At 51.2% G+C, this 23,628-nt stretch overlaps 2 protein-coding genes across 4 annotated transcripts in view; one reads left to right on the top strand and one right to left on the bottom strand.

Moving 5' to 3' along the window:
• The window catches only part of EMILIN2 (elastin microfibril interfacer 2), a 52,310-nt gene extending 34,977 nt beyond the window's left edge, over positions 1-17,333 (top strand). For both annotated transcript variants that reach the window (XM_086682563.1, XM_086682564.1), the window contains exons 5-8: positions 12,017-12,430; positions 13,027-13,059; positions 13,619-13,747; positions 16,339-17,333. In XM_086682563.1, coding sequence (XP_086538689.1) covers positions 12,017-12,430; positions 13,027-13,059; positions 13,619-13,747; positions 16,339-16,676 — 914 coding nt within the window. In that variant the 3' untranslated portion in view covers positions 16,677-17,333. The remainder of the gene's footprint in view (positions 1-12,016; positions 12,431-13,026; positions 13,060-13,618; positions 13,748-16,338) is intronic.
• Positions 17,334-20,133: 2,800 nt separating this feature from the next.
• Positions 20,134-23,628, bottom strand: part of LPIN2 (lipin 2) — an 86,532-nt gene continuing 83,037 nt past the window's right edge. For both annotated transcript variants that reach the window (XM_086682566.1, XM_086682565.1), the window contains exon 20: positions 20,134-23,318. In XM_086682566.1, the coding sequence (XP_086538692.1) occupies positions 23,174-23,318 (145 nt within the window). In that variant the 3' untranslated portion in view covers positions 20,134-23,173. The remainder of the gene's footprint in view (positions 23,319-23,628) is intronic.

The raw sequence follows: 23,628 nt of genomic DNA, 5'->3' as shown, positions 1-23,628 counted from the left end.
CCAGCTGTATGCCCAGAAGGACCCTACTTCCTGACCTGCCCTCTCCCTGTTTTCTCCTCTCTTCCCCTTTGGGCTTTTATCACCTTTTCCACCTTGCTCAGCTCCAGGTGACAAAGACCCCCAACACTGAGCTGAGATGTCATGGCCTGGAGTGAGCCTATAGGGTTTTATGTCCAAGCTGAGTCATAAAACCCAAGGAGCGGAGGGCTGAAACATGAGGGGCAGTTGAGCACGGGCCTGGCTGGGGAGAGTCATGGTCAGGTCCCCGGGAAGCTGGAGGATCTGAAGTAGTCAGGTGGGAAAATGCTTTGGGTGTTCTCAGAGAAAAGGAGTTTGTAGATAAGGAGGTACCCAGGCCAGCCAGGACCAGGAAGCTGGCCTCCACCCCAGTGCTGGGCCCACTACACCACACTGTTCATAAGCCTCCCCTCCTCCCAGGCCCACACAGCTCCTGTATCTCTGGAATGTTGCGTAAAGGTCACAACACTGTGTGTGTTCATAGAATGATTGTCCCTTGTGGTGACAGTGCTGTCTGGACTGTGTTTTATAATAACAGATTGAATCAGATATTTCCAGTTGATTTGCAACTCCCAGGCAGTATGGGAAGCTGTGTTAACTCTTTCACACTTTGTCTGCTGAAGTAGAAGTTGGAGGTGAATGTCTTTAAAGAGAATGTAGCTTCTAAAAGATTGTCCTTTTGGAATGAATTCATTGCTGTGAATGTAGAATGTGTGGCCTTTCAAGAATTCCATTGATTGAAAAGAGCCAAAAATAAACCAGCAGAGCCTTCTCTGTCCTTATACAGTGTCAAGGTCTAGGAGATCTGCAGCCTGAGAAGCAGAGGTCTAGGGGGGAATCTGGAGTTAAGGTCACAGTGAAAGCCATACATTGACCAGTTAAAAGTCAACAGAGCATTTACTGAGCACCTGCTGTGTGCAAGACTTTGTGAGAGGCGTGGAGATGAGTAGCATGATCCCTAACCTCAAGGCATTTTCAGTCACAGTGGTAAAGAGACACAGGTCTGCAGAAGGAATGAATGCAATAGTATGTAAATGTCCAGCGAGTGGTGTAGGGGTTTGTTCTTTCAGTTCATAAGGTCTTACTGAGCCCCTATTATGTGGTAGTTAGCTATGTGTGTGGATTATGTGGATGACAATGCATGTGACAATAACAGTCTGGGGACAAACCAGCTGACAAAGGGATGGTCATGGGCATGGGGTGTGCACAGGCCTGCTGGGTGTGTGGAGAAGCGCTTATGGCCACTGTGGAAGTCAGGGAGGGCTCCTTGGAGGAGAGAGCCCCTGAGCTAAGCCTTCGGGGTTGAGGAAATTGAGAGTTCAGAGGCTGGAGGAGTGAAGAGCGAGGTGGAGTGAGAAGAGAAACTTCTGGAAGGAGGTGTTACTGGAGCTAATAATTGAGGGTTGGGTATGGGCCCAGAAAAGCAGGAGGGTTGGTATGAATGGGCCGTTATCTATTGTCATGTAACAACCTGCCCCAAATCTTGGTGGCTTAAAACAACAAAGATGTATTATTTTCCACTATTCTGTGCATCAGGAGCTCATCAGGGCTTGGCTTAGCTTGGCGTGGTGGTTCTTTTGCTCCATTTGGCATCAGCCTGAGTCACTCAGCTGTAATCAGCTGGCAGTTGGGCCTGGCTGGGCTGGAAGGTCAGGAAGGCTTTCGTCACATGTCTGGCCCCTCAGGCCTCCTCCATGCGGCCATTCTCTGTCTTTCTCTCTCTCCATGTGGCTGACTTGGGCTTCTTCACAGCATGGTGGTCTCAGGTTAGTCAGACTTACTACATGGTGACTGGCTCATAAAGGAAACTGGAAACCGCTAGCCCCTTCCAGGCTGGGCGCTGAGCTGCCGTGGCATTCCTTCTGCCACATTCTCTTGGTCAAAGCAAGTCAGCTCTGGAAGGGGGATGTGGTTTCTATGTGTTGGGAGGAAAGGAATATTAATGACAGTTACCATATCTCCCTTGGTGAAAAAAGGCCCAGGGAAGAGGATGCATAACGTAGGTTTGGACCAGTGACCAGATTGATGGCCCGGGGCTGCAAACTCTGGTGTTTCTCCTCAGTGCACCACCCTGTTCTCAGATGCTGTTCTTTTCTTTGGAAACATCCCTAAGGGGGCCTGAATTATCCAGGAGACAGCTAGTGGGAGCAGAAGGGGCTTCAGCTGATGCTCAAGTAGATCTCTTGAGTATTTTATCTCCCTCCCATTACTGAAAATGTGCTTCCCTGGGTTTTAAAAGGGACTCTTGAAACTATTTGCAAATGTTGGCTTTTTTTTTTTTTTTTTTTTTTTTTTGGATAAAAAGTCCATGGCTTTCATCTAGGTCTCAGAGAGGTGCCTAATGTCCAAAAGGTGAAGAACCTTCACTCACCTTCTCACCTTCAGCTCAGTAAAGTGGGTGTGATGCCTGTCTCCCAGCCCCCCTCCATCCTACCCATTCATTCATATGCTTTCAACTGAGCCGTGTGCTAGTGCTGCAGTGCCGGCCCTCGTGAATGTCACTCTAGCGGGACGACAGACAATGCACAGCCAAGCTAAATGCTGATCGGATTCTGGCTAGTGATCAGTTTGCGAGGAAAGACACAACAGAGCAAGTTCATGGAGAACAGGAGACAGCGGTATATTTTAGGTGAGTGGTCAGGGAGGGTTGCTCAGTGGAGGTGACTTCGTTGCAGGGCTTTGCAGAGACCTGTGGGAAGTGGTCCAAGCAGTGGGAACAGCATGTTCAAAGTCCCTGAGGCAGTAATGAGTTTGTCCTGTTTGAAAAACGCATGATGTATATGAACAAGGGGAGGGTGGGAAGTCCTGGGCATTGAAGTCAGGAAGGAACCAGGTCACGTAGGATTTTATAGGCTATGGTAAAGGATTTGAATTTTAAGTATGATGAGAAACAATCAGAGGATTTTAATTTTTTTTTCATGTTTATTTTTGAGAGAGAGAGAGAGACAGAGTGCAAGCAGGGGAGGGGCAGAGAGAGAGGGAGACACAGAATCTGAAACTGGCTAGAGCTGTCAGCACAGAGCTGGAGGCAGGGCTTGAACTCAAGAACCTCAGGATTATGACCTGAGCCGAAGTTGGTCGCTTAACCGACTGAGCCACCCAGGCACCCCCCCGCCCCTTTTTTTCCAATGTTGATCAGAGGATTTTGAGCCAGGAAGTGCTTATTATTTCTCAGCTTTGCCATCCTAGCTACTTCCATGCTTTCTCTGGGACTTTGGGCAAGTTATTTATCTACCTAATTACCTCACTTTCTGCATCTGTTACTTGGAAATAATAATGACGCTGATCTCAAGTTTGTTTAAAGAGGATTAATACTCATAAAGAGTGGAGTATTAAATAGTGCCTGGCCCCTTGTATTTATTCAATCAGTATTACCTATTATTTTAATCCTCTGACCCCTATAATGTTTAATCTGCTCATGGCTGCACTTTTCTCCCTTTTTCTTCCTACAAACCCCCAGGCATCCAGCCTCAAAGGAGTCAGAGCAGCCTGTCCACACAGCAGACATGGAAGGAGACCCCTGGGTGTCTGGCTCCTGGCTGCTCTGTGGAATGCTCTAGACAGCCAGTGGGGGTTTTCTCACTTTCCCTTTCTTTTTCTTTAAATTGGGGGGCAAGTAGAAAGTGTACAAAGCCTAGAAATCTCCCCTCCCTGGCATTCAGGAATCACATTCAAATACGTTTGTTGACAAGAGGCTCAGCACTGGGGTACTTGGGCAGTTCAGTCAGTTAAGCGTCCAACTTCGGCTCAGGTCATGATCTCACGGTTCGTGAGTTCGAGCAATACACCAAGCTCTCTGCTGTCAGTACAGAGCCTGCTTCAGATCCTCTGTCCCCCTTTCTCTGCCCCTCTCCCACTCACGCTCACTCTCTCTCTCTAAAAAATAAACATCAAAAAAAAAAAAAAAGAGCTCAGCACTTGGGGATAAGTTAGGTTCCAAATGACAAGGTGGTTCTTAAGTCCTTTGTCCTTCTGTCTGATGTGGCCATAACGGTTTGGCTGTCTGCCTGGGCACGCTCACTCCCATTGTCAGGCATGGGTGGGGCACTGTGCTTCTGGCCAGCACCCCCTCCATTTCCCTTGGTCAGCATCTTGCGGGGCAGGAGTTCCTCTGTGGCGGGCAGCTCCAGGGTCTGCTCCCTGCATGAGTGAAAGGTGTCTTTTCCTGCCTGAGCCTGAGGACTGCCCTGGCCTGTAACTAGCGTTGTCAGCAAGGCTGTGGCTGGCTGCCCTCTCTGACAGCCGGCACATCCCAGCCTTCTTGTGTGACACAGACGCTGAGCCCTGGCTGGACTCCAGCATTTCTGCTTACAGTAGGAGAGAGGGGACTTCCTGGTGTTGAAACACCTGGGGCTCCCGCTGGGTGGAGATGATGGGCAGAGGAATATTTCTGTGCATCAGGGAAACTCTTTCCCTACGTCACTGTTCCAAGAAGGGACATGCCTGCCTAGATGCCATGATGTTGTTTCAACAGACTCTAGTGACAGGAGTATCACTTCCTTTTTCAAATCCGCCCCCCCCCCCCTTCTGCTCAAGTCTGAGGGCTGTTTCTCTTATAACTTGAATTATACTAAGCACAACATTTCATTTAGTTGTGTTAGAGATTTAGGAATCCCATCTTTATCAAGTTGCTTAATTCAAGCTATGCTACAAAAATGAAAAAGCATGGATTTTCTAAATATTTAACCATAAAACCTGGCCAGGGGAAGAGTGGCCTGATGCCACAGTCATGCCCTCAACTTGAAATCGGCTGGGTTTGGGCCAGTTTAGGTCCAAGATGGCATGATGGACCAAGTCAGGGTTTTAGAAATATCTGACGCCTAAAATAAACTGCATATACTCAGACCATCCTGACCCTTGCAATGTGCTCCCTTACACCCTGCGGGCATCTGGGGTTCGTAATGCCCTTTGGTGGGGGTAAGTTGCGGCTGCCTTTCTGCATCTTAACCATTGAATTTAGAACCATGGTATTCTCAGGGCTGAGGTGTCCCATAGCTGCATGCAAAAATCCTCTGGGAGCTTTAGAAAAATAAGAACTCCTGGGCTCACTCAGGAGATTCCTGCTCAACAGGGATGAGGTGAGACCCAGGAACTTGCAATTAAATTTGTTATTAAAACAAAACAACCCCCCCAGCTCTGGTCCCAGAAGAAGAAGGAAGGCCACCTCAAAGGCAGCAGGATATAACCACCCAGGGAGAACTGTGCCCAAAAGAAGGGCAGAAACAAGGAGGAAAGAAGAGGAGAGGGAAGGAAAGCCATGACTTGGACACCGCACCAGCAACAAACGTGGACAGCGTGTGTGCTAGTTCACCTGGGGACCCTGTTGTAGTTGTTGAGACATGCTCTAGTCTTGAGTATGCAGCTTTGCCGTAGGTCTTTTTTTTTTTTTTCAACGTGGGTTTTTTTGTTTTTTTTTTTTTAAATTTTTGGGACAGAGAGAGACAGAGCATGAACGGGGGAGGGGCAGAGAGAGAGGGAGACACAGAATCGGAAACAGGCTCCAGGCTCTGAGCCATCAGCCCAGAGCCCGACGCGGGGCTCGAACTCACGGACCGCGAGATCGTGACCTGGCTGAAGTCGGACGCTTAACCGACTGCGCCACCCAGGCGCCCCGATTGCCGTAGGTCTTAAAACCGGGGAGTGTAGACCCTGTGCATTTCCGCAGAGATTTTAGAATCAGGTTGTGAAATTCTACAACAAAAAAATTCCCAAGCGATGCTGAGGCTCAGCTAGGTGAGAACCCCTGCCCACCCAACCCTGAGATTCTGTGATTGCAGATTCCTTCCCACTTCAGATGTATTTGTACAGCTGTCTGTATCTCCGTGTTCTCTAGGTTGTACTTTTCAGAAATGCAGAGCCGTTTTCGCTGTTTAGCCCGATTCCGGGGCTGCTTGCGTGGTCACGTGGGGACTCATTGTCCCCTCTGTGGTGTAAGCAACACAGCCCTCCTCGTAGGCGCCAGGCCTTCTTTCGTTCCAGCCCAAACCACAACAGCTTCCGGGTCACCATTTGCTCCGAGTAGAATCATTCCCGCGAAGACCTGGTTTCCCTTCAGGTGTCGTCAGAACAAGTCCGGTTTTCTGTAGGTTGACTCCTCAGCCCAGAGCACACCTGCGGCCCTCCACGGCCTTCCCCCTCCCCTCTGCCGCCCTTGCCCTTGCACCTCAGCCTTTCTGCGGGGAGCAGGAGCAGCCGCTTCCTCCAGGCAGCCCCATTCTCATGGGCGCGCAGTGTGAGGGTCTACCGGCTTTGCCGGACGCATGTCGGCGTTTGGAAGGATTTTTGTAGAAATCCCGTCTTGATGGCGTCCGGGAAGGAGGTCGCGTTGTTGCCGGCTGTGGCCTGCAGGTGCACCCCGGCTTCCCGGGAGATCGGATGCCCCCTCAGCCGGACTTGGCGCCTGCGCCATGTGTCCCTGTTAGGGATGAGCACCCGCGCCCTCGCTCTGTCTCGCTGGCACCCAGTTCTGCCTAGTTGACGAGAGGGCGCCGTGGAGCTGCCCGTTTAATGGACGGGGTGGATGAGGTAGGAGGGGTCAGTGGCTTTTGCACGGCCGGGGTCCCGGGCACAGCCTCTGACACCCGGGGTCACTGTCTGTCCCCCGGCCTCTGGCAGTGTAACAAGACCCCACCACGCTGCCAGGCACACCTAAGGGCCCTCATGCTTGCAGTTTACTTTCTCGTGGCCACCGGCCTCCCTTCAGGCCTCCCTGACAGGAGGCAGAGACAGCCTGTCAGGGGAGCCAGACACACGTTCTTCGCAGCTCGAGGATTAGGGCGGATTTTCTTCGGCAGGTCTTTGTTGCAGTGAAGTCGAAATTGGCTTTTAGTAAGATGGACTCTAGAGGAGAAGCAGCGGCCTTCCCTCCTCGGGTCCCTCTCCGTCTTCGGGGGGAAGGCTGTGGCCCTGCCTGAGGCCACACGGGCGCATCAGGACTGGAGCCTGGGGCAGGTTCCCGGACCCGAGGCAGCACCCGTGGGGCCGCGCCGTCCCTTCCTGCGTGAGCCTCACGCCTTAACCACAAGGGCAGCAACTCTGGGCTCTTAGGGAGAACGCGGTTCAAATGGTCATTCTCTGAATTGGAAACACATGTTGAGTTCAGAAAGCCATCCGCTGCCAGGAGTGATCTTTCCAGAATGAGCAAAATGCTGTCCAGTCTGTGTTACAGCTTTGTAACAAATGCGTATACATTGGAAACACCTGGCATGAGATGGGGGAGCAGGGGCTGGGGGAAATGACTGCACCCAGGGCAGCATTGCCGTGAGGTGACAGGTTGTCTCGGAGCAATCAGTTGCCCCCAGCCAGGCATGGGTGTGCTCGCCATGGAGATTGGGGGGGGGGGGGGGGGGGGGCGGGGATATTTGGCCCAAGGGAAATATTTGTTCATTCTTTTCCTTCTGCCTTCCAGTGCGTGTGATAAACCTGAGTGTTGAGGGAGTGATGGACATAAAAGAACCTTCACCATCTCTGTGTACCGGCGTTACCCTATTTGGCCCCAGAATGACAATGATTTTTTGGCAGAATTAGGATGCCTAAGGTAATGGCTGGTAAGGTGTGGCCCATGATGCCTGCCCTCCTTCCAGCCTTCATTCATTCACCACACCCTTAAATGTCGGCAGTGTTGTGTACCAGGCCCTGTGCCAAACCCTGGGGACAAAAGATCATTAAAATGTGTCCTCAACTGCTCATCATCCAGCATGACAGAAACAATAGTAAAAAATTGAAAGAGCCCTCCGAGGCTCAAAGGGCCTCAAGGTTCAGAGGCAGGATTATTCAAGCTCTATTGGGCTAATCCACGATGGCTTTCCTGAGCAGGTGGTCTCTGAACCGGGACTGAAGTGAGGGGTGCTGGAAGAGGCTGTTTTAGGCAGTGTAAACACTGAAAGCAAAGGCGTGTGGCCAGGGAAGCTCAGAGGAGGGCTGGGCACCAGTGAGGACACTGAGGGTGCAGTTGGAGGTGGAGCAGGTGGCGGGGACTCAGGATGTCAGAGGAGCTTTGATTGGATTTTATAAGCATTGGAAGACGATTGCGGATTTTTGAGGAGTGAGGGAGGGAGGGAGGGAGAGTGAATGAATATGACAGTGCCTGGGTGGGGGGGTCCGGGAGAACAGCGGTGGCTTTCAGAGGAAGAGCAGTGGTTTGGAGGGTGCGGTAGGAACAGGTAAGAAAATAAGGACCAGTGTGAGGGGCTTGTACTTTGCCGACTGCAGTCCATTGAGGACGGAGGGGACGTGTTTACTTTTAAATTTTGGATGGAGACCCATACACTTGGACTAAAGGGCAGGAGCCGTGGGGGCAAGGAAAGAGGCCTGAGGGAGTGGATGGGGCAGCCCCCAGAGGAAAGACAGGCCGGCTGGGAGGAAGGGCTCTGAGCCAGGGGCTCCCTGTGAGGAGGAGGGAAGGGAGGACCCACCCAGAGTGCAGGAGGGTCTTCTGCAAGTACGTTTTATAAAATATAAAATAGTACAGAGAGATTTATAATAAAACCAGGCCCTGGCCCCCCCGTCCCTGGCACTTCTAGCTCCCCAGAGGCAGCCACGTGCAATTCTTTTGGCTGTTTTCCCCTGATATTTACCTCTAGGTTTCTAAATTCATGTATTACTTTTAGATTTCTCTACATACAGATATTATATATGTAGTATTTAGACATTATATATATCATGTAGCAGCTGTAGGCATTAGTTTATATATTAGGCTTGCTTATATCTCCCCTGCTTCCCCTCCTCCCCATCTCCCACTAGAACTTACCACAATAGCCAGTATTTATGCTGTTATCAATAGCCAACCAGTCGCCAATATTTATGCTGTTATGAGCTAAATAGCTCAGTACAGCTGAATGATTGTTGCTTTTTGTTTTGCTTTTCTTTGAATTAGTAGTAGTGTATTATTTGCTAGATTTTATGTATCTATTTTGGATTCCTCTTACCCTAGGATACCCTCTCAATATAATTTTCTATACCATAAAAAGTATCAGATCATTTTTTGTTTTTTGAATTCATGAGCTCCCTTCTGGAGTTCTCTTTTTACTCCAATCTGGACTGTTTATTCTCTGGACTTGCTAAAGGACTTCAATTTGAAACTTCTTTCACTACCATCCTAGAAATTTCTTGAACCTCTCTCCTGTCTTGAACTTTTTTTTTTTGTTTTGTTTCTTTTTTGTATGGTTTACTTGTTTCAGTGGAGTATGTTTTCTAAGCTTTTTAAGAAAAGGGGCCTGAGGGGTGCCTGGGTGGTTCAGTCAGTTAAGCATCTGACTCTTGGTTTTGGCTCAGGTCATGATCTAGCGGTTTGTGAGTTTGAGCCCCATATTGGGCTCTGTGCTGTCAGCACAGAGCCTGCTTGGGATTCTCTCCCTCCCTCTCTCTCTGCCCCTGCTTACTTTTACTCTCTCAAAACAAATAGACTTAAAAGGTGGGGGGGGGGGGGGGGCTGATCGTTTATTTGTTTTTGTTTTTTTTTTAATATTGCATGTCTAAAAATACCTATTCTTGAATCATAATTGACATTTTGGTTGGGTATAGAATTCGAGGTTAACAATTTCTCCCTCAAAATTTGAAGACCTTGATCTTTTGTCTTCTAGTTTCTAGTACTGTTGTTGACAAACCTGATGATGCCTTTTGGATTTGAAGTCACACTTTAATTTTTTTTCCCTGAAAGCTTGTAGGATCTCCCCTTTTCCTCAGTGCTCGGACTAGATCTTGGTTTAGGTCTTTTATTCAATAATTTTGCTGAAATAAAATGGTGTGTATGTGTGAGAATTTGATAATTCTTGCCTTACCACCTCATCATCCTATGTCCCAGTTTTTCTGATTTTTTTTTCAGGAAAGATTTCTTATTGTTTCCTTCCTGATGTCCATCATTTTGTCTTGTCCTACCTTTTTTTTTTTTTTTTTTTTAAGTTCTTTCTTTCTCATTTTCTCCTTCCTTCCTCTCCGTCTCTGTCTCCATCCTTTTCTTTCTTTGAGACAGTGCAAGTGGGGGAGAGAGAGAGCGAGCGAGAGAGAGAATCCCAAGCAGGCTCTGCACTCAGGGCTTAAACCCCCAAAGCTGTGAGGTCATGACCTGAGCTGAAACCAAGAGTTGACCGCTTAACTGATTGAGCCATCCAGGTGCCCCATGTCTTCCTGTCCTACCTTCTGAAAGATTTCCTTGCTTTTATCTACCAACTCTTTCATTGTATTTGCTTATTTTTGGTAAGAATATTTTTATCAGCAAAGGCTCATCCTTATTCTCTGATTATGTCTTTTTAAAAAATGTTTTGAGAGAGAACATGTGGGCACACATGTGAATGGGGGAGGGGAAGAAAGGGAGACAGAGGATCCAAAGCAGGTTCTGCACTGACAGCAGAGAGCCCGATGCTCAACTGAGACACATGGGTGCCTCTGATTATGCCTTTCTTATACCAATGTATTCTTGCATCTTGGACTGTGTCTTCTGTTTGAGGGTTTTACCTCTTTATTTTCTTGCATTGTGTGTTTCCTCAGAGTTCCTTTTCATTGGTATGTTGGTTGGCTTGTTTTGGTCTTTCTTATCAGAGGTTTTCTGTACATCAAGTGATCTTGACTATGGTTCACATTTAAAGGTGAGGCACTGGATAAGATTTTATGCTGGTGGGTTTCTTACAGGGTCATTTTGAAGATTCTCCCTATCCCCAACCTAAGCTATAAATAAGTAGGTGTCCTGGGTGTGAGCAGGAAAAGGGGGCGAGGAGCTTCTTGATTCAATGCGGAGACTTCGCGTTTCCATGTTCTCCTACTCCTGTCCTCCACTGTGGCTGGTGTCCACATGTCTTTAGTCCACCTGCCTCAGTTTCTGTCTAACCCAGCCCTTCTCAGTGGTGGTTCTGAAGAGAATTACGGCCTGATGCTATTCCACGGAACCACATGAATTCTCTTCTCTGCATCTAGGTGTTAGCTCTGTATTATCTTTGGGACGACTGAGGAAGTGGTGAATCATTCTCAGTAGGGCTGAAGTCTCTCATGGAGCACTGGTCAGGAAAGGCTGTTTGAGAAATAGCCTCCCTTGGGGGCCAGAGGTGGGTGAGCAACCTGGCTCTGTAGCGGAAGGGGAGGGGAGCATGTGTTTGATTACTGTAGTTACCTTAGCGAGTTTCAAAACTAGACAGTGGGTCAAAATGCAATCACTGATTTTGCCTGGACGTTTATTGTATAGCTTTGGAACCTGGGCACACTGCAGGTACCACACAGACTGAAGAGTTGGGTGGGCCCTCAGGAAGCCTTCATGGAAGGCTGGTTCCAGGAATGTATTCATAGGAGGAAGGGGCAGCCGCTTCCTGGCTGTGTCACAGTGCCCTCCCATGAGGGCAGGGAAATGTGAATCAGAAACTTCCTCCCATGGAAATCCCCTTAGTTGGTGATAAGGCTGTGGCAAGAGGCGCTGGGTGTTTCTGTGCCTGCTGCTGAGGTGGCTTAAGCGCTCTCACACCAGCTGGGGTCACTGTGGCATCTGCTGCTCTCGGCAGGGTCCCAGCTTGTGAAGCCACCCACAGTGACCCCAACACTAGCTGGTTTGGGAGAACATTTGTTGGTTGGGCTCAGCAGGTCCCTTTCAGTAATTTGTGATATATCCAGGGTATCATCATGTGGTGAAATCAGAAGTTTTGGTGCTGGGGCCAAGAATGGTGCTATTTTGGAGAGCATGACTACTGTGTAGAAAGGAAGGCTGAAAATCTCCCCCCACTCCACCCCTGTGCAGGGGGTCCCCATGGCTCTTCTTATCGGCTCCTGGGTGACCCAAGGTTAGCTTGACCTGTGGCCCCCTTCTGAAGCCATGAGGCATGCTGCCCCCACACTGTGGTGGCTGCTCTGTGCTGGCCCAAGGCAGTGCCCGTGACTCTTGATGCTTTGGGGACAGCCACCAAGCCCACATCTTCACAGGGGGCCCAGCCCATCGAGTCTCATAGAGGCGCCTGTGGCTGAGCAGTCAAGTCTGAGGTTTTTAATCCTGCATATTTCTCTCCATTTTCCAAATGCCCAGCGGAGGAGCCCTCAGAAGCACCGCAGCCCCCACCACGAGGGAAGGCCCCACAGGTGCCTGGAAGGCCCTCCCACCCAGGGCCAGTGGAGGCCCCCACGGAGGCCTCTCATCCCAAGCCAACCCCTCTGCCGAGGCCAAGTACTCCCCCGCTTCCTGAGGAGCCTGGAAAACGTCTGCCCACAGGCCAGCAGCCTGTCCTACCCAAGAGACCCCTGCAGCCACTGCCCCCACCAGCATGGCCACGCTGGACGGGGCTGCCCTTCCTGCCTGGCTCCACTGGGGTCATTATGGAGACTGGAGAGGCCGGGCCTCCAGGGAGGATGGGCGTGTCAGGGCGGGGCCTGCCCCAAGGAGTGGATGGCCAGACGGGGCAGGGACCCATCCCCAGCGCCGAGGGCTTTGCAGGAGCACCAGGTAAGGGCCCTGCGGCTGGACACCTCCAAGTGGTGGGGGTGACACTAGATGGAGGAGCAGCCTGAGCCTTAGGGGGTCTGCTGCAGGGTCTTTCCGGGTGCGAGTTCCAAAATCCCCGAAGCACCACAGCTGCCAGGCAGGCAGGGTCAATGCTGGGAACACAAGGAGACACCTTTGCCCTCAGCCGTTCTCTTCCTTTGGTCCTGCTCAGCCACCCCAAGCTGCAGAGATCACAGGGCTCCCCCCACAAACATGCCTTTCCCAGGAGGATACGCATTAGGGATGTTTATACTCCTTGGGGCTGTGCATTTGCCTGTCCATCCATGCTTCCACCCCCTCCCATGCATCCATCAAACACTCATCCAGCCTCACTTTCTTCTCGGATCCCCCCAGCCAGCTTGCCCTGACGGACCTTCTCTGCTCTGTGAGAGGGGGCTAGTGAGGAAGCAGGCACAGTGGGGGTACAGCTGTGCCCGTTTCTGGGAGGGCAGCTTGGGAGGGGCGCTCTTGCTCTAGGTCTAAAGGAGAACAGTGGGAGGAGCCGGGAGAAACAGAGGGGCTCCTGTTTGATGTCCCACTCCCATTTTGTTTTTCAGGATACCCCAGCTCACCTCCTGTGGCCTCCCCAGGTATGTCTGCTGGAAGACCTTGGTGGGAGGCTGGTTCTCCTCGGTGGCCTCTGCCCCTCCCCTGCGTGTCCGGCCTCCTCCCTCTGAGCTATTAGCGTGGGTGGAGGCCCGGCCCAGCTCTTTTGTGCCCACCAGCCGAGGGACAGACCTCTGCTGACGGGACTCTCGGCCCCCGCCAAGATTTGCTCCTCAGAGAGGGTCTGAGTCATGCCTGAGACTAGGGCTTTTCCCTCACACATCTTCCCAGCCCATGGAGTTGGCGGTGAGGCTCACTGGCTGGGTCTCTGCCTGGTGTGGCTGTGCCTAGCTTCCTGTTCCCCACTCCCTGCCTGCCACGAGCCCCCGACACACACACACAGTGTCACACGGTCTCACATGTCCACTCCCAGACAGTGCTTGTCCTGCTGCTCACCGTCCCCACCCCCAAACCGACGAGGACTGGCCTGGCCCTGTGTCCCACAGTGCTTTGCCACCTTAAGGCCAAACAGCACCGTGAGGCTGCCTCTCCAGACTGGCGCAACCTGATCCCTGTGAATACTTCATGTCCTCTCTGCTCCAGGGACTCCAGCGCCTTCTCTGGTGTCTTTCTCTGCGGGGCTCACCCAGAAGCCTTTCCCCAGCGATGGGGGTGTCGTCCTCTTTAACAAAGTGCTGGTAAATGACGGGGACGTGTACAACCCCGACACTGGTGAGTTCTGAGGCGGTGCACGGTCTCCACATGCCAGCGGGCCCCCTGTCCTGTGTGCGGGGTGGGGACGCCACGCCCAAGGTGCCTGAGCAGCTGTGGGTGCCTGGGGGACCAGTTGGCCCCTGTTGCTCCTCCCCTGATTTGTGGAGTTTTAGGTGAAGAAGTTTGCAGCTGCCAGGCTGTGGGGTGGGTGGGTGAATGTGCAGTGACCTTTTCTAGTCATGAGAGCAGCATACCAGTCCTTGGCACTGTTGTTAGGCTCTGCCCACCACTGACTGCACCCTGGCCCCTCCCCGCTGTCCTCCAAGCCCCGGGGAGGTCTTCTTCCTAAGCATCTATTGTCCCCACACCCCAGGACAGGATGGGGGAGAGCCCACCCCTGCCCTGCCTCCTTCAGTGGCTTGTGGCTCATTAACAGAGCCAAAAAGGGTGACAGCACTCCTTCCGGAAGGGACCGGACCCGGTTGCGGGGTCTCCTGCTCTGGAATAGAACTGCTTTAGCTGTGGGCCTGGGTCCTGCCTGCAGCATCTGTCTTGTTGCCCAGATTATCTGTACGACAACGGAGGTCACCCTGGGTTCCTGGCTTCCTCCTTCCCGCCACACCTGTGCCTGGGCTTCTGTCCATCTTTGTCCCTGGGGACTGAAGTGAGAGCCTTCCTTCCTGAAAGGCCAGACATGGGCATCTTTTCTCCTCTATAAGGGGAAGGCGTGTCAGGGCCCCACTTCCTGGAGGGAAGCACAGCTCCAGGTGTGGCTGGGGCAGGGTAAAGCAGGACCCAGGGGCTTGTGCCGAGGGCCCAGTCACCTTTCCTGAGTAGCTCACAAAGCTGGGGAGGCCCATCTCTGATCACATCAAGTGCCAGCATGCTGCCGTGCCCACAGAAGTCCTCCCTGAGGAAATGCACAGGTGTGAGGGCAGGAGGAGGTCAGGAAGGTTACAAGGAGGCGGATGGAACAGAGTTCCTTGGCAGGCAGAGATTTTAGGCCTCACTCTCGTGTTTGTCCTGCCCGGCCGTCCTGCCATCTAGCTAAATCCCACTGTTCCTAGGACAAGGCTTAGGTTTTAGTGAGCATAAAAGTTACCTACGGAACTTGGGAAAGGAACTCGGGGTCCTCCAGGCCAACTGGAGTCAAGCTCAGGACTCTGCTGTTCTCCAGGCTGGGGTGTGGGAAGAGCCTTTGCTTTCAGAGACTTTCACTTTCTCCACAAGCTCAGGTTCCCCTGGGGCCCTCACCCCATGCTGCCTGGGTGGTGGGGACAGCTTGTCCACCCTGACGGGTCAGGTGACGTTTGCAAGCAGAGATGGTGACTGACATTTCTTTCACATTCTGGGTGACCCCGAGTGAGGCCTCCCCACAGGCAGTCTCTAAGCGGCGTAGGAGGCCGTGCGTTCTGGTGCCTCAGGAAGACTTGTGGAGCTTTATATTACTTGTCATTAAAAGCTGGGGAAGGGAGCAGCAGGGCCTGGCAGTTTCTGACCATCTTTCAGGGCAGTCCACGAGATTCCTTCTCGGCTCCTGGGCCCTCCATTCTGTCACTTTTGGCCTGTGGTCGGGGTCCGTGCCTAGCCCTCCCCACAGCCTGTGGGAAGTGGCTGCTCCCACCAACATTTGGTGTAGGCTCCGACCCTTGTGGTTTTGGGGCATCTACAGTTGCTGCTTTGCAAATGGGTCTATCTACCAACCCATGTACCCTTCCTCATGCCATCCCCCTCCCTCCAACCACCACCTCCCCTGCTTCCCCATGCTCAGAACCTGTGGGCCACTGGCTCAGTGAATGCCTGCTTATTTTTGGCCACAAATGGATGCCACCTGTATACTGATCCCGTGCAGGGGGACTGGCTCTTCCAAGTGAGGAGGGCTGGCTGTGGCCTCTCCCTGGGTTAGTGACAAACTTTATGGGTTCTTTTTGCTCTTGCCTCCTCAGGAGGCAACTCAGGCATTTTGTGGATGTTATGCCCAGCACACAGGTTGTGAGGCTTATTCTAAGTTGGCCCTGGGGTGCTCTCAATGATGGAGGAAACTCCCAAAATGCAACCAGGATCTGGGCAGCTGCTGCTTCCCCACTAAACCTTGGGTGAGGTAGGAGCGGACCCTGCGTCTTCATACCTGCGCCATGCACATAGCACTGCTGAAGCTGGTGTGTACCCCATCGCCAGGAATGTTAAAGCAGCTGAACTCTCTTCCAGCAAGGGTGGGTGGTCCTCTCCGTGCTCACCGCATGACAGCATGGGGAAGGTTATTCTGACGGCTGCTCCGGGCGTAGGTGAGAGTTCTAGTCATCAGAGCACATCCTGGGGGTTTTGCAAGATTTGTCCTCTCCTGGATGTTCCAAGCAGAAGACAGGGGGTGTCACAGTGAGGACTGGGCCAGCTAAGGAGTCTGTCATTGGGTGGATGGAGGGCAGGTGCAAGTACGTCCCCTCAGGGCAACCTATCTTCTAGAGGTTGGGTGACCACCTCTCCCCGTTGGGTCTCCTGGGACAGTCCTGGACAAACAGAGATGGTTAGTTCCCCAAATCTGGGTTAACCGATAACCTGTCACAAAGGTCCTGTGATGGTGTGACAAGTGCCTGCCTTCATCCTCCCAGGGATCTTCACGGCTCCATACGATGGGCGCTACCTGATCACAGCCACCCTCACTCCTGAGAGGGACGCGTACGTGGAAGCTGTCCTGTCGGTCTCCAATGCCAGTGTGGCCCAGCTGCACACAGCCGGCTACAAGAGGGAATTCCTGGAATACCACCGGCCCCAGGGGGCTCTACACACTTGTGGGGGCCCAGGGGCATTCCACCTCATCGTGCACTTGAAGGCAGGAGATGGCGTCAACATCGTGGTGACTGGGGGCCGCTTGGCTCACACGGACTTTGATGAAATGTACTCCACGTTTAGTGGGGTTTTCTTATATCCTTTCCTTTCTCACCTCTAGGGTGCCTGGGGAAAGGGAAGAAGAAAGATCGTTGTGAGAACTTGGAAGCTTTAATATATGCAGTTTATTATGTATGTAACTGGAGCACTGGTCTAGTTTTCTGCAGACGCCCCAACACCTCCCCCAAGATACAGACCTTACCTGGCTCCTGAGGCCACACACCCGAGAGTTCCCAGGCAGGTGGTGAGGACACATGTGCCTGATGGGGCCACCACCTTCTGTCATTCCGACTGGACACCTGAGGAGCTGGGGCCTCCTCTGTGGCTTCGCTCACAGAGCCTGTGCCGGGCCCGTTGGGTGCTAACCGCAGAGCTTAATCTGCTGCCCAGGACCACATCTTGCTGATGGAGAAGAGCTGCTGGGCTGCAGGGCTGAGAGGCGGCGGGCCGGCAAAGTGGTTCCTGTGGACGCAGTCTGCATTTATGCTGCCTGCGGGAGAGAAGTTCAGATGCACTGAAGTGCCGAGGTGGCACGTGCCACCCCAGAGACCTCAGGTCTCCAGGGTGGGCTATCCCAGGGCTGGTTGGCACCGCTCACTTGGGCCCATGCCCAGCTGTGAAGGAAGGCAGAGGGGGCTTGTGCAGCTCGTGGGGCTCCTTGAATGACATGTACATTTGAAGTGCAAAGACAGGGAGTGTCAATAAAGATGAAAAACCACTTCAGATTACTCCAGTCTGGTGCCTTATGGACTGAGAGTTGTTGCTAAAAAGCAAACTGCAGAAAGGTAATTTTTTTATGCTTGTAGAAAGTAAGCTTGAATAAATCTCAGCCATATCACTGTTACCCCTCACTATCCAAGCTATACACTTGGGGGTTGATTTTTGCTTGTAAAGACAAACCAGATGTGCTTAGAGGTCAAGGCCCCCCTGTATCTCTGCAGCTAAAGAGGGGCTCCTCTAGGGGATGCTTAAAATTCACATCTAATCAGCAGCTGGCCGACCCAATGAGATCGCTCACTGCACGCCTCAGCTCACAGCAGATGCGGCTTTACAGACTTGCGGGTTCCCCGGCAACAACAGGCCCAACATAAAACTGATCACACACTGAAAGCTGAGATCATCGGAGAAAAGCAGGCATCTTCCCATGGAGAGCACATTCTGTTCCAGGGAAGCCCAGGCACATTGCTCCTTTATCTGCAGCCACAGAAACCCCTAGGACACAAGACTCTTAGCTTTAGGTGGTCTCTGCTCATCAGGCTGGTAAAATCTTTTGGCCAATCAAGTGCCCCTGGGAGAGGCAAGTCGCCTAGAGTCCCAGGGAAAGTTGTAGATCATAGAAACAAGTTTCCTGGGCCTGAAATCAAGCCACTGGATACTCTTTTTTTTAATTTATTTTTTTAATGTTGTTTATTGTATATTTTTGAGCGAGACAGAGCATGAGCGGGGGAAGGGCAGAGAGGGAGACAGAATCCAAAGCAGGCTCCAGGCTCTGAGCTGTCAGCAGAGCCTGATGCGGGGCTCAAACTCATGAACTGTGAGATCATGAGCTGAGCCAAAGTCAGACGCTTACCCGATTCAGCCACCCAGGATACTCTCATATGCTGTAAAAATTATGTGAGTTTCTAGGCCTGCTTTCAAATGAGATGATAGGGTGGCCCCTGGACACTTCAGAAAGGAGCCTTCTTCCTCATCCCCTTCCCCCAGGTAAGCAGAAGTGACCCAAGAATTTCAGGTTTGTGGTTTTAGGACTTTAAAATCTGGATCTCTCTATCCAGGAGTTGGGGGGAGGGGCACTCTCCTTCCCTGTTTCTACAGCTGGGGAATTGGCTAATGGTGGCTGTATCACCGGCCGACCTAGACATGACTCATGGAAAAAAACCCAATGCAGTGGAGCATTTCAGGAAAACCCAGCTGGCACGTGCACATACTTTAGCCCTCTCTCCCTCACACCTCCCTGTAAAGACCTTAGTGCCAAAGGGGACAAATGCTCAGCAGCTGGAAAGACAGGCCAGACAGAAGGGAGACAGGGACCATTCTTTCTACTCCATAGATGGTTGTCTAGAGCACCAAAAACTTGGTCGTCTTCTCTCAGTGCAGACTGACTCATTTACCAAAAAAGGTACATTTCAGCACTCTGTATCCAAGATAGGCAAGATAAATGAAATCTAATGACAGCAGGTCCTGCATTTAGTTCAAGATAAAATAAATGAAAACTCAGAAGTTTCTTCTCAGAACACAGCATCTTTCAAAAAGGAAAAGGCCGTCCTCTGTACTGAGGGAAACCGCAAGGCTGGCCAAGCTCAGGACCCTGGGAGCTCTGGAGCAGTCCCTTCCAGGAGCTGACAGGCTTTAAGCTAGGAACCATGCCCAGATGCAATCAGGTACCAGAAAATGACTTCTCAAAGGTGCTGTTGCCGAGGAAAAGGTCAGGGCACTTAAACAGAGACAGGACTGGGACCCGCCCCCCCCCCCCCCCCCAACATTAACAAATGGCCTCATTTAAATGATTAACCACAAATAAAGAGTGCAAATCAACACCCACTGCATTTGAAATTATTTCCATGGTAGCGCATTGATTCAGCTTTCTCAGTGACCCGATCATCTTTCGAGTGGTCTCACGAGTGATCTGCGGTTTGAAAGAAGGGTTTGCAATCAGGGAGACAGACCCAATCCACGCTTGCAGATCTAAAACATGGCATCGTACATATCCATGTCCACTTTCTAAACAAGTTCCTTTCCCCCCCTACACTGTCCTATCCTCAAGGGAGGGAAAAAGGCTGCACTCTTCAGGGCTGCAGGAAGAAGCCCATGCTTCTCTGCTCCCAGGCACTAGAAGCCGGTTCCTTACAGTCACTCTCCCTCTGAGCGCTTCCTTTCTATTCCCTAAGTACATCCCCAAGACCCTCTGTCCCCTCACCCTGCCCTGCCCTCCTGTCAAGGTGAAGAAGCATGAAATGAATAGCTTTGCCATACTGGAAGGCAGGCTCTCAAGGAGGGCTTTGGGATTCGTATCCAGCGTATGCTGCACCTGGTAGGGCCAGCAATCTGAGGGGATAAAAAGATATTTAAATAGTATGTGGATGTGGTTTTTGATCCAAGATCACTTGGACTCTCCTAGGCTGATGAAAACATCAGGAGTGCTAAGTGGTACTCACCTTGAGGGAGGGTCTAGTGAAAGGTGGGGTGGCGAAGGCTCGGAGCAGGTCTCCCAGGGGACCCTTGAAGGGCTGAGGGGGCAGCAGTCTAGAGGATGCCAGTGCGGACACACCAGGAATTACATATGTATGAATGAATCATTCTCTGGCAGAACGTACAAAGCCAGAGAGGTTGGTTCCTGTGGGTGTAGCCGCACTTCTGGAGTCAGGTTTTATAAAAATAAGCACCAAAAAGAAGTCCTTTCTGTAGACAAATTTAAGTGTCAGCAAAGATCAAAATGCTAATTTATGGAAATTATCAATTTCTGGCAAGAGTACAGAGAATACGGTTTAAATGTCCTCTGAAGGAAGGAGTCCAATGCACTCAGTTTACGTTTGTTTATTGTTGTAACATTTTGTTTTGAACATCAAACACTGCACCAAAATATGAGCCATTTATCTTAGGATAACTGTCTTTGCCGTGACTGAGTACTGTACTGATGTTTACAAGTAATTTCTGACAACTCAAAAATTGTTAGTGGCATTGCTAATAATCAAATACTTCATCACAGACTGAATGTAATTATTAAATTAAAACAACAAAGTTACCCCTCCCTTTCTTACCTTCAAAACAAACCAAAAAAACTAGTTTTCACCTGGAAAGAGCACTTACTTTAAACAAAAACTCCATTTTTAACCGGTTTCATTAAACACAGCATGTTCTAAAGCAGAGGAAAACAAGGCTTCCCACAGTAACTTAAAAAGATGATAAAATTTCCTGGAAGAGTTTGTTTTCACCAACTAGCATTTACTAGAAAGCATTTACTTTCTACCTGTTTTTAAAAGGTCTTGCTCACACCTTCAACAATGAAGTCCGAAAGGGCCACACGCAGTCGCTACAGGGCACAGGCACTTTCCAGTCACGTAGCTGTTGTTCCTGGCTGTTCTCCCAGTGATTATCAGCAGCTTTCATTTTAGGACATCACACTAGGAAGTTTTTCTTTTTCTAGTTGGAAACTATGCAGATGGTTTTAAAGCACAGCAAACACAGTCCTCACACAGGGGGGCTAAGTGTGCAAGCTCCGGGCCTGCACGTGCACTTCCTAATTCCTGCCAGAGACGCAGATGTCGACAACACAACCAGACAAGCTTCTTCAGCACATGGGCATCAAGACAAACACTCAAGTCAGGGTGAACTGGAGAGAGGGAGACGGGCCAAGGCCGTTTCACCAGGGGAGCCTAGAGAACGACTTAGAAAAGCCCGATCAGCTTGCAATCACCCCTGATACCACCCACCACCGAAAGCAGCGCGAGGCTAACGCTTCATTAACTCACCATCGTAAGGGTCTGTGTACAAACACACTCAAGGGTAACGCTCTTTCACAGAAAGAACAAATGTCATTTGTACCAAATGGCAATGGGTTTCAGCACAAACTTAATACTTTCAGAACACTATAGTGATAGTAATCATCTACTTTCAGCAAGAGGGACTCCTTTTAAATAAGGAAAAAGACTCACGTTAATTAGCAAACGTACCCACTGGATCGATCAATCTGCAGCAACAAAATGACAAAGTCTAGTGCTTATGGACACCGGGGACAGAGGGGTCTGCCACCCTCAGCACACGGCTGGGAGACCCGGGTTCCTGGCCTGGACCTTGACAAAGCCTGTGTGTCCAGAGGGAAGAGCTTATCAAGGGAAAAAACTGTCTAATCAAAAACTCTTTAAAGGACAACCTGAAAAGCACTACAGAAGGTATAGAAGATTTTCCGTACCGTGCATGTGCAGAGAAGCCCTACTAAAGCTCATGTTCTCCCTCTAAAGCCAACATGGGGGGGACACGCTGTGGCGTCTATGAGATCAATAGCGGCACGCTGCTCTGCCAGGATTTTGATTCGCTAACTGGGCAGAATTTCATATAAACATAACCTAGTTTGCCTAACCTGTACATAAATAAACTCATTAAACAATTAGTCTTTGAACTGTTTAAGGTGGGCAGGTTTGCACTGGAAGAAGCAGGTGTCATTCCTCCTCTGGGAACACGTGCCTCCAGGTTCTGCCACTGAGAACTGCGTTCAGGGGACTCTACCATTGTCACCGCATCCAACAGTGCTGGGAGAAACAGCTGAACTCAAAGGACTTCGACTCTCCAATCTGGAAAAATAACTACTCCCATTTCTCCATCTCTAGATCACTATCACTGGGGTGGGGCCAACTAAAACGGGGGGGGTGGGGAGCGAATGCCACAGTACAACTACGGGCAAGCGCGGGGGGTCGGGGGGTGGGGGGGTGGGCAGAGGGAGGGGGACAGGAAACCATCCCCAGCGGGCGCCTGGATCTGCAGCTCCCCTCGCTGCTCTGGAACTCGGCTCACCGCTTCCCTCCCAGCTGAGGCCTGTGTGTGTGTACAGAATCCTCCTCTCCAACAGTTCTCTGGCTTCGAACACTGAGGTGACTGTTGACACTGAGGCTCCTGGTTCTGGAGGGGCGGATGGGGCAGAACCCTCCCCCGGTGCTGTTCTGAGACTGACATGTCTCATTACAACCAGGCGGAGAAACTGAGCTGCAGGCAGAGCAGAGAAAAGGACTCTTCCAGAACCCCACACAAGTATGTATTTGCATTTCTAAGGCCTCTCTGAAAACAGATCAGTTACTTGTCCAATCTACTTCTGCTGTTGGCAGTACTCTTCCTATAGGCACCAAGCAGGCCCAGCAACACCTGTCTGTCCTGGCTTTGTCCACAGCTGAGAAGACAGTGATCTAAGGGACTTTCCTTCCCCAGAAGCCCACATCTGCGGGGCTGGGACGGTGGCCTGGGCCCCTGTCCAGAGCAGCCCGCCTGAGCAGGTGTCTTGTCTCACCACAGGAGGGAAGGAGGCGCCCACAGAAGAAATGTGCATAGGCGGTGTGAACCAACATCAATCACTAACTGGACCTTTGGCAGCTCAGTGGACCCTGATCCCATAAAGAAAGCCCTGGTTTTAGAGAGAAACGCTCTCAACTGCCCAGTGGAAACGATAACACTTTTACTTTATACATGTTTTGGTCCACTCTTATTTAGCTTCTTTTTTCTTCCTTTTAAATTATTCAGTTAAAGAAGCACCAGCACACACTTGACACAGCGCGTGTATGAGGACGACCAGTGATAGGAGCCCAGGCTTCCAAGGTCAGGTCCGAGTCCTCCCCTGCCCGCTTGCCCAGGGCACTGAGCCACAGCTCTGCCAGGCCTAGGAAGGGGAAGGATGACAGCAGTTCCAACTTCAGGAGCTCTCCCTGTGCCTGCTGGTCCCTGGCTGTCAGCATTGAGTCCCATTCTGCACCTGTGGCTTGGAGGGTAGCCCAGTGTCCTCTGTCCAGCAGAAGTGCTGGTCACCTTCCCTTGCTGCGAGGCGAGTGACGGAGGATCGCCCCTGGAGGTGCCATTTCACGCCAGGTCGTCCAGGTCCACTTTGGGGATCGGGTCTCGCCAATAGCAGAAGGAGCTGAACTCTGGGCACGGAAAGGCAGAATTCTGTTCCTTATTGAGAAGTGGGAACACGTGCTCCACGAGCTCGCTCAGTCTGTGATACCTAAGAGAAGGGATTGGGGGAAAAACGCACAAAGTGTTACTCTGAAATTGATGTAAGAGCACAGGATTGCATATCGTGAAGCTAGTTACAGAGATTCCTCAATGCAGTAGGATCTGAGACGGGCATGCATCCCTTCCCAGGACACAGCCTTCCTCTTCGAAGTCTAAAATAGTCAGTGATCCCAGTACAGACACTATTACAGAGAAGGACACACCCAGGCAAAGAGGAAAGCCTCCAACAGACAGGTACACTACTGATATTTCGAGCTGGGCCTGATCCTCAGAATCTCTGTTCCCAACTCCACCCCTGG

The sequence above is a fragment of the Puma concolor genome, chromosome D3 (assembly GCF_028749965.1).
Source record: "Puma concolor isolate L17-30 chromosome D3, mPumCon1.1.hap2, whole genome shotgun sequence".
Lineage (NCBI taxonomy): Eukaryota > Metazoa > Chordata > Mammalia > Carnivora > Felidae > Puma > Puma concolor.
This window is presented reverse-complemented; position numbering and strand designations above follow the sequence as displayed.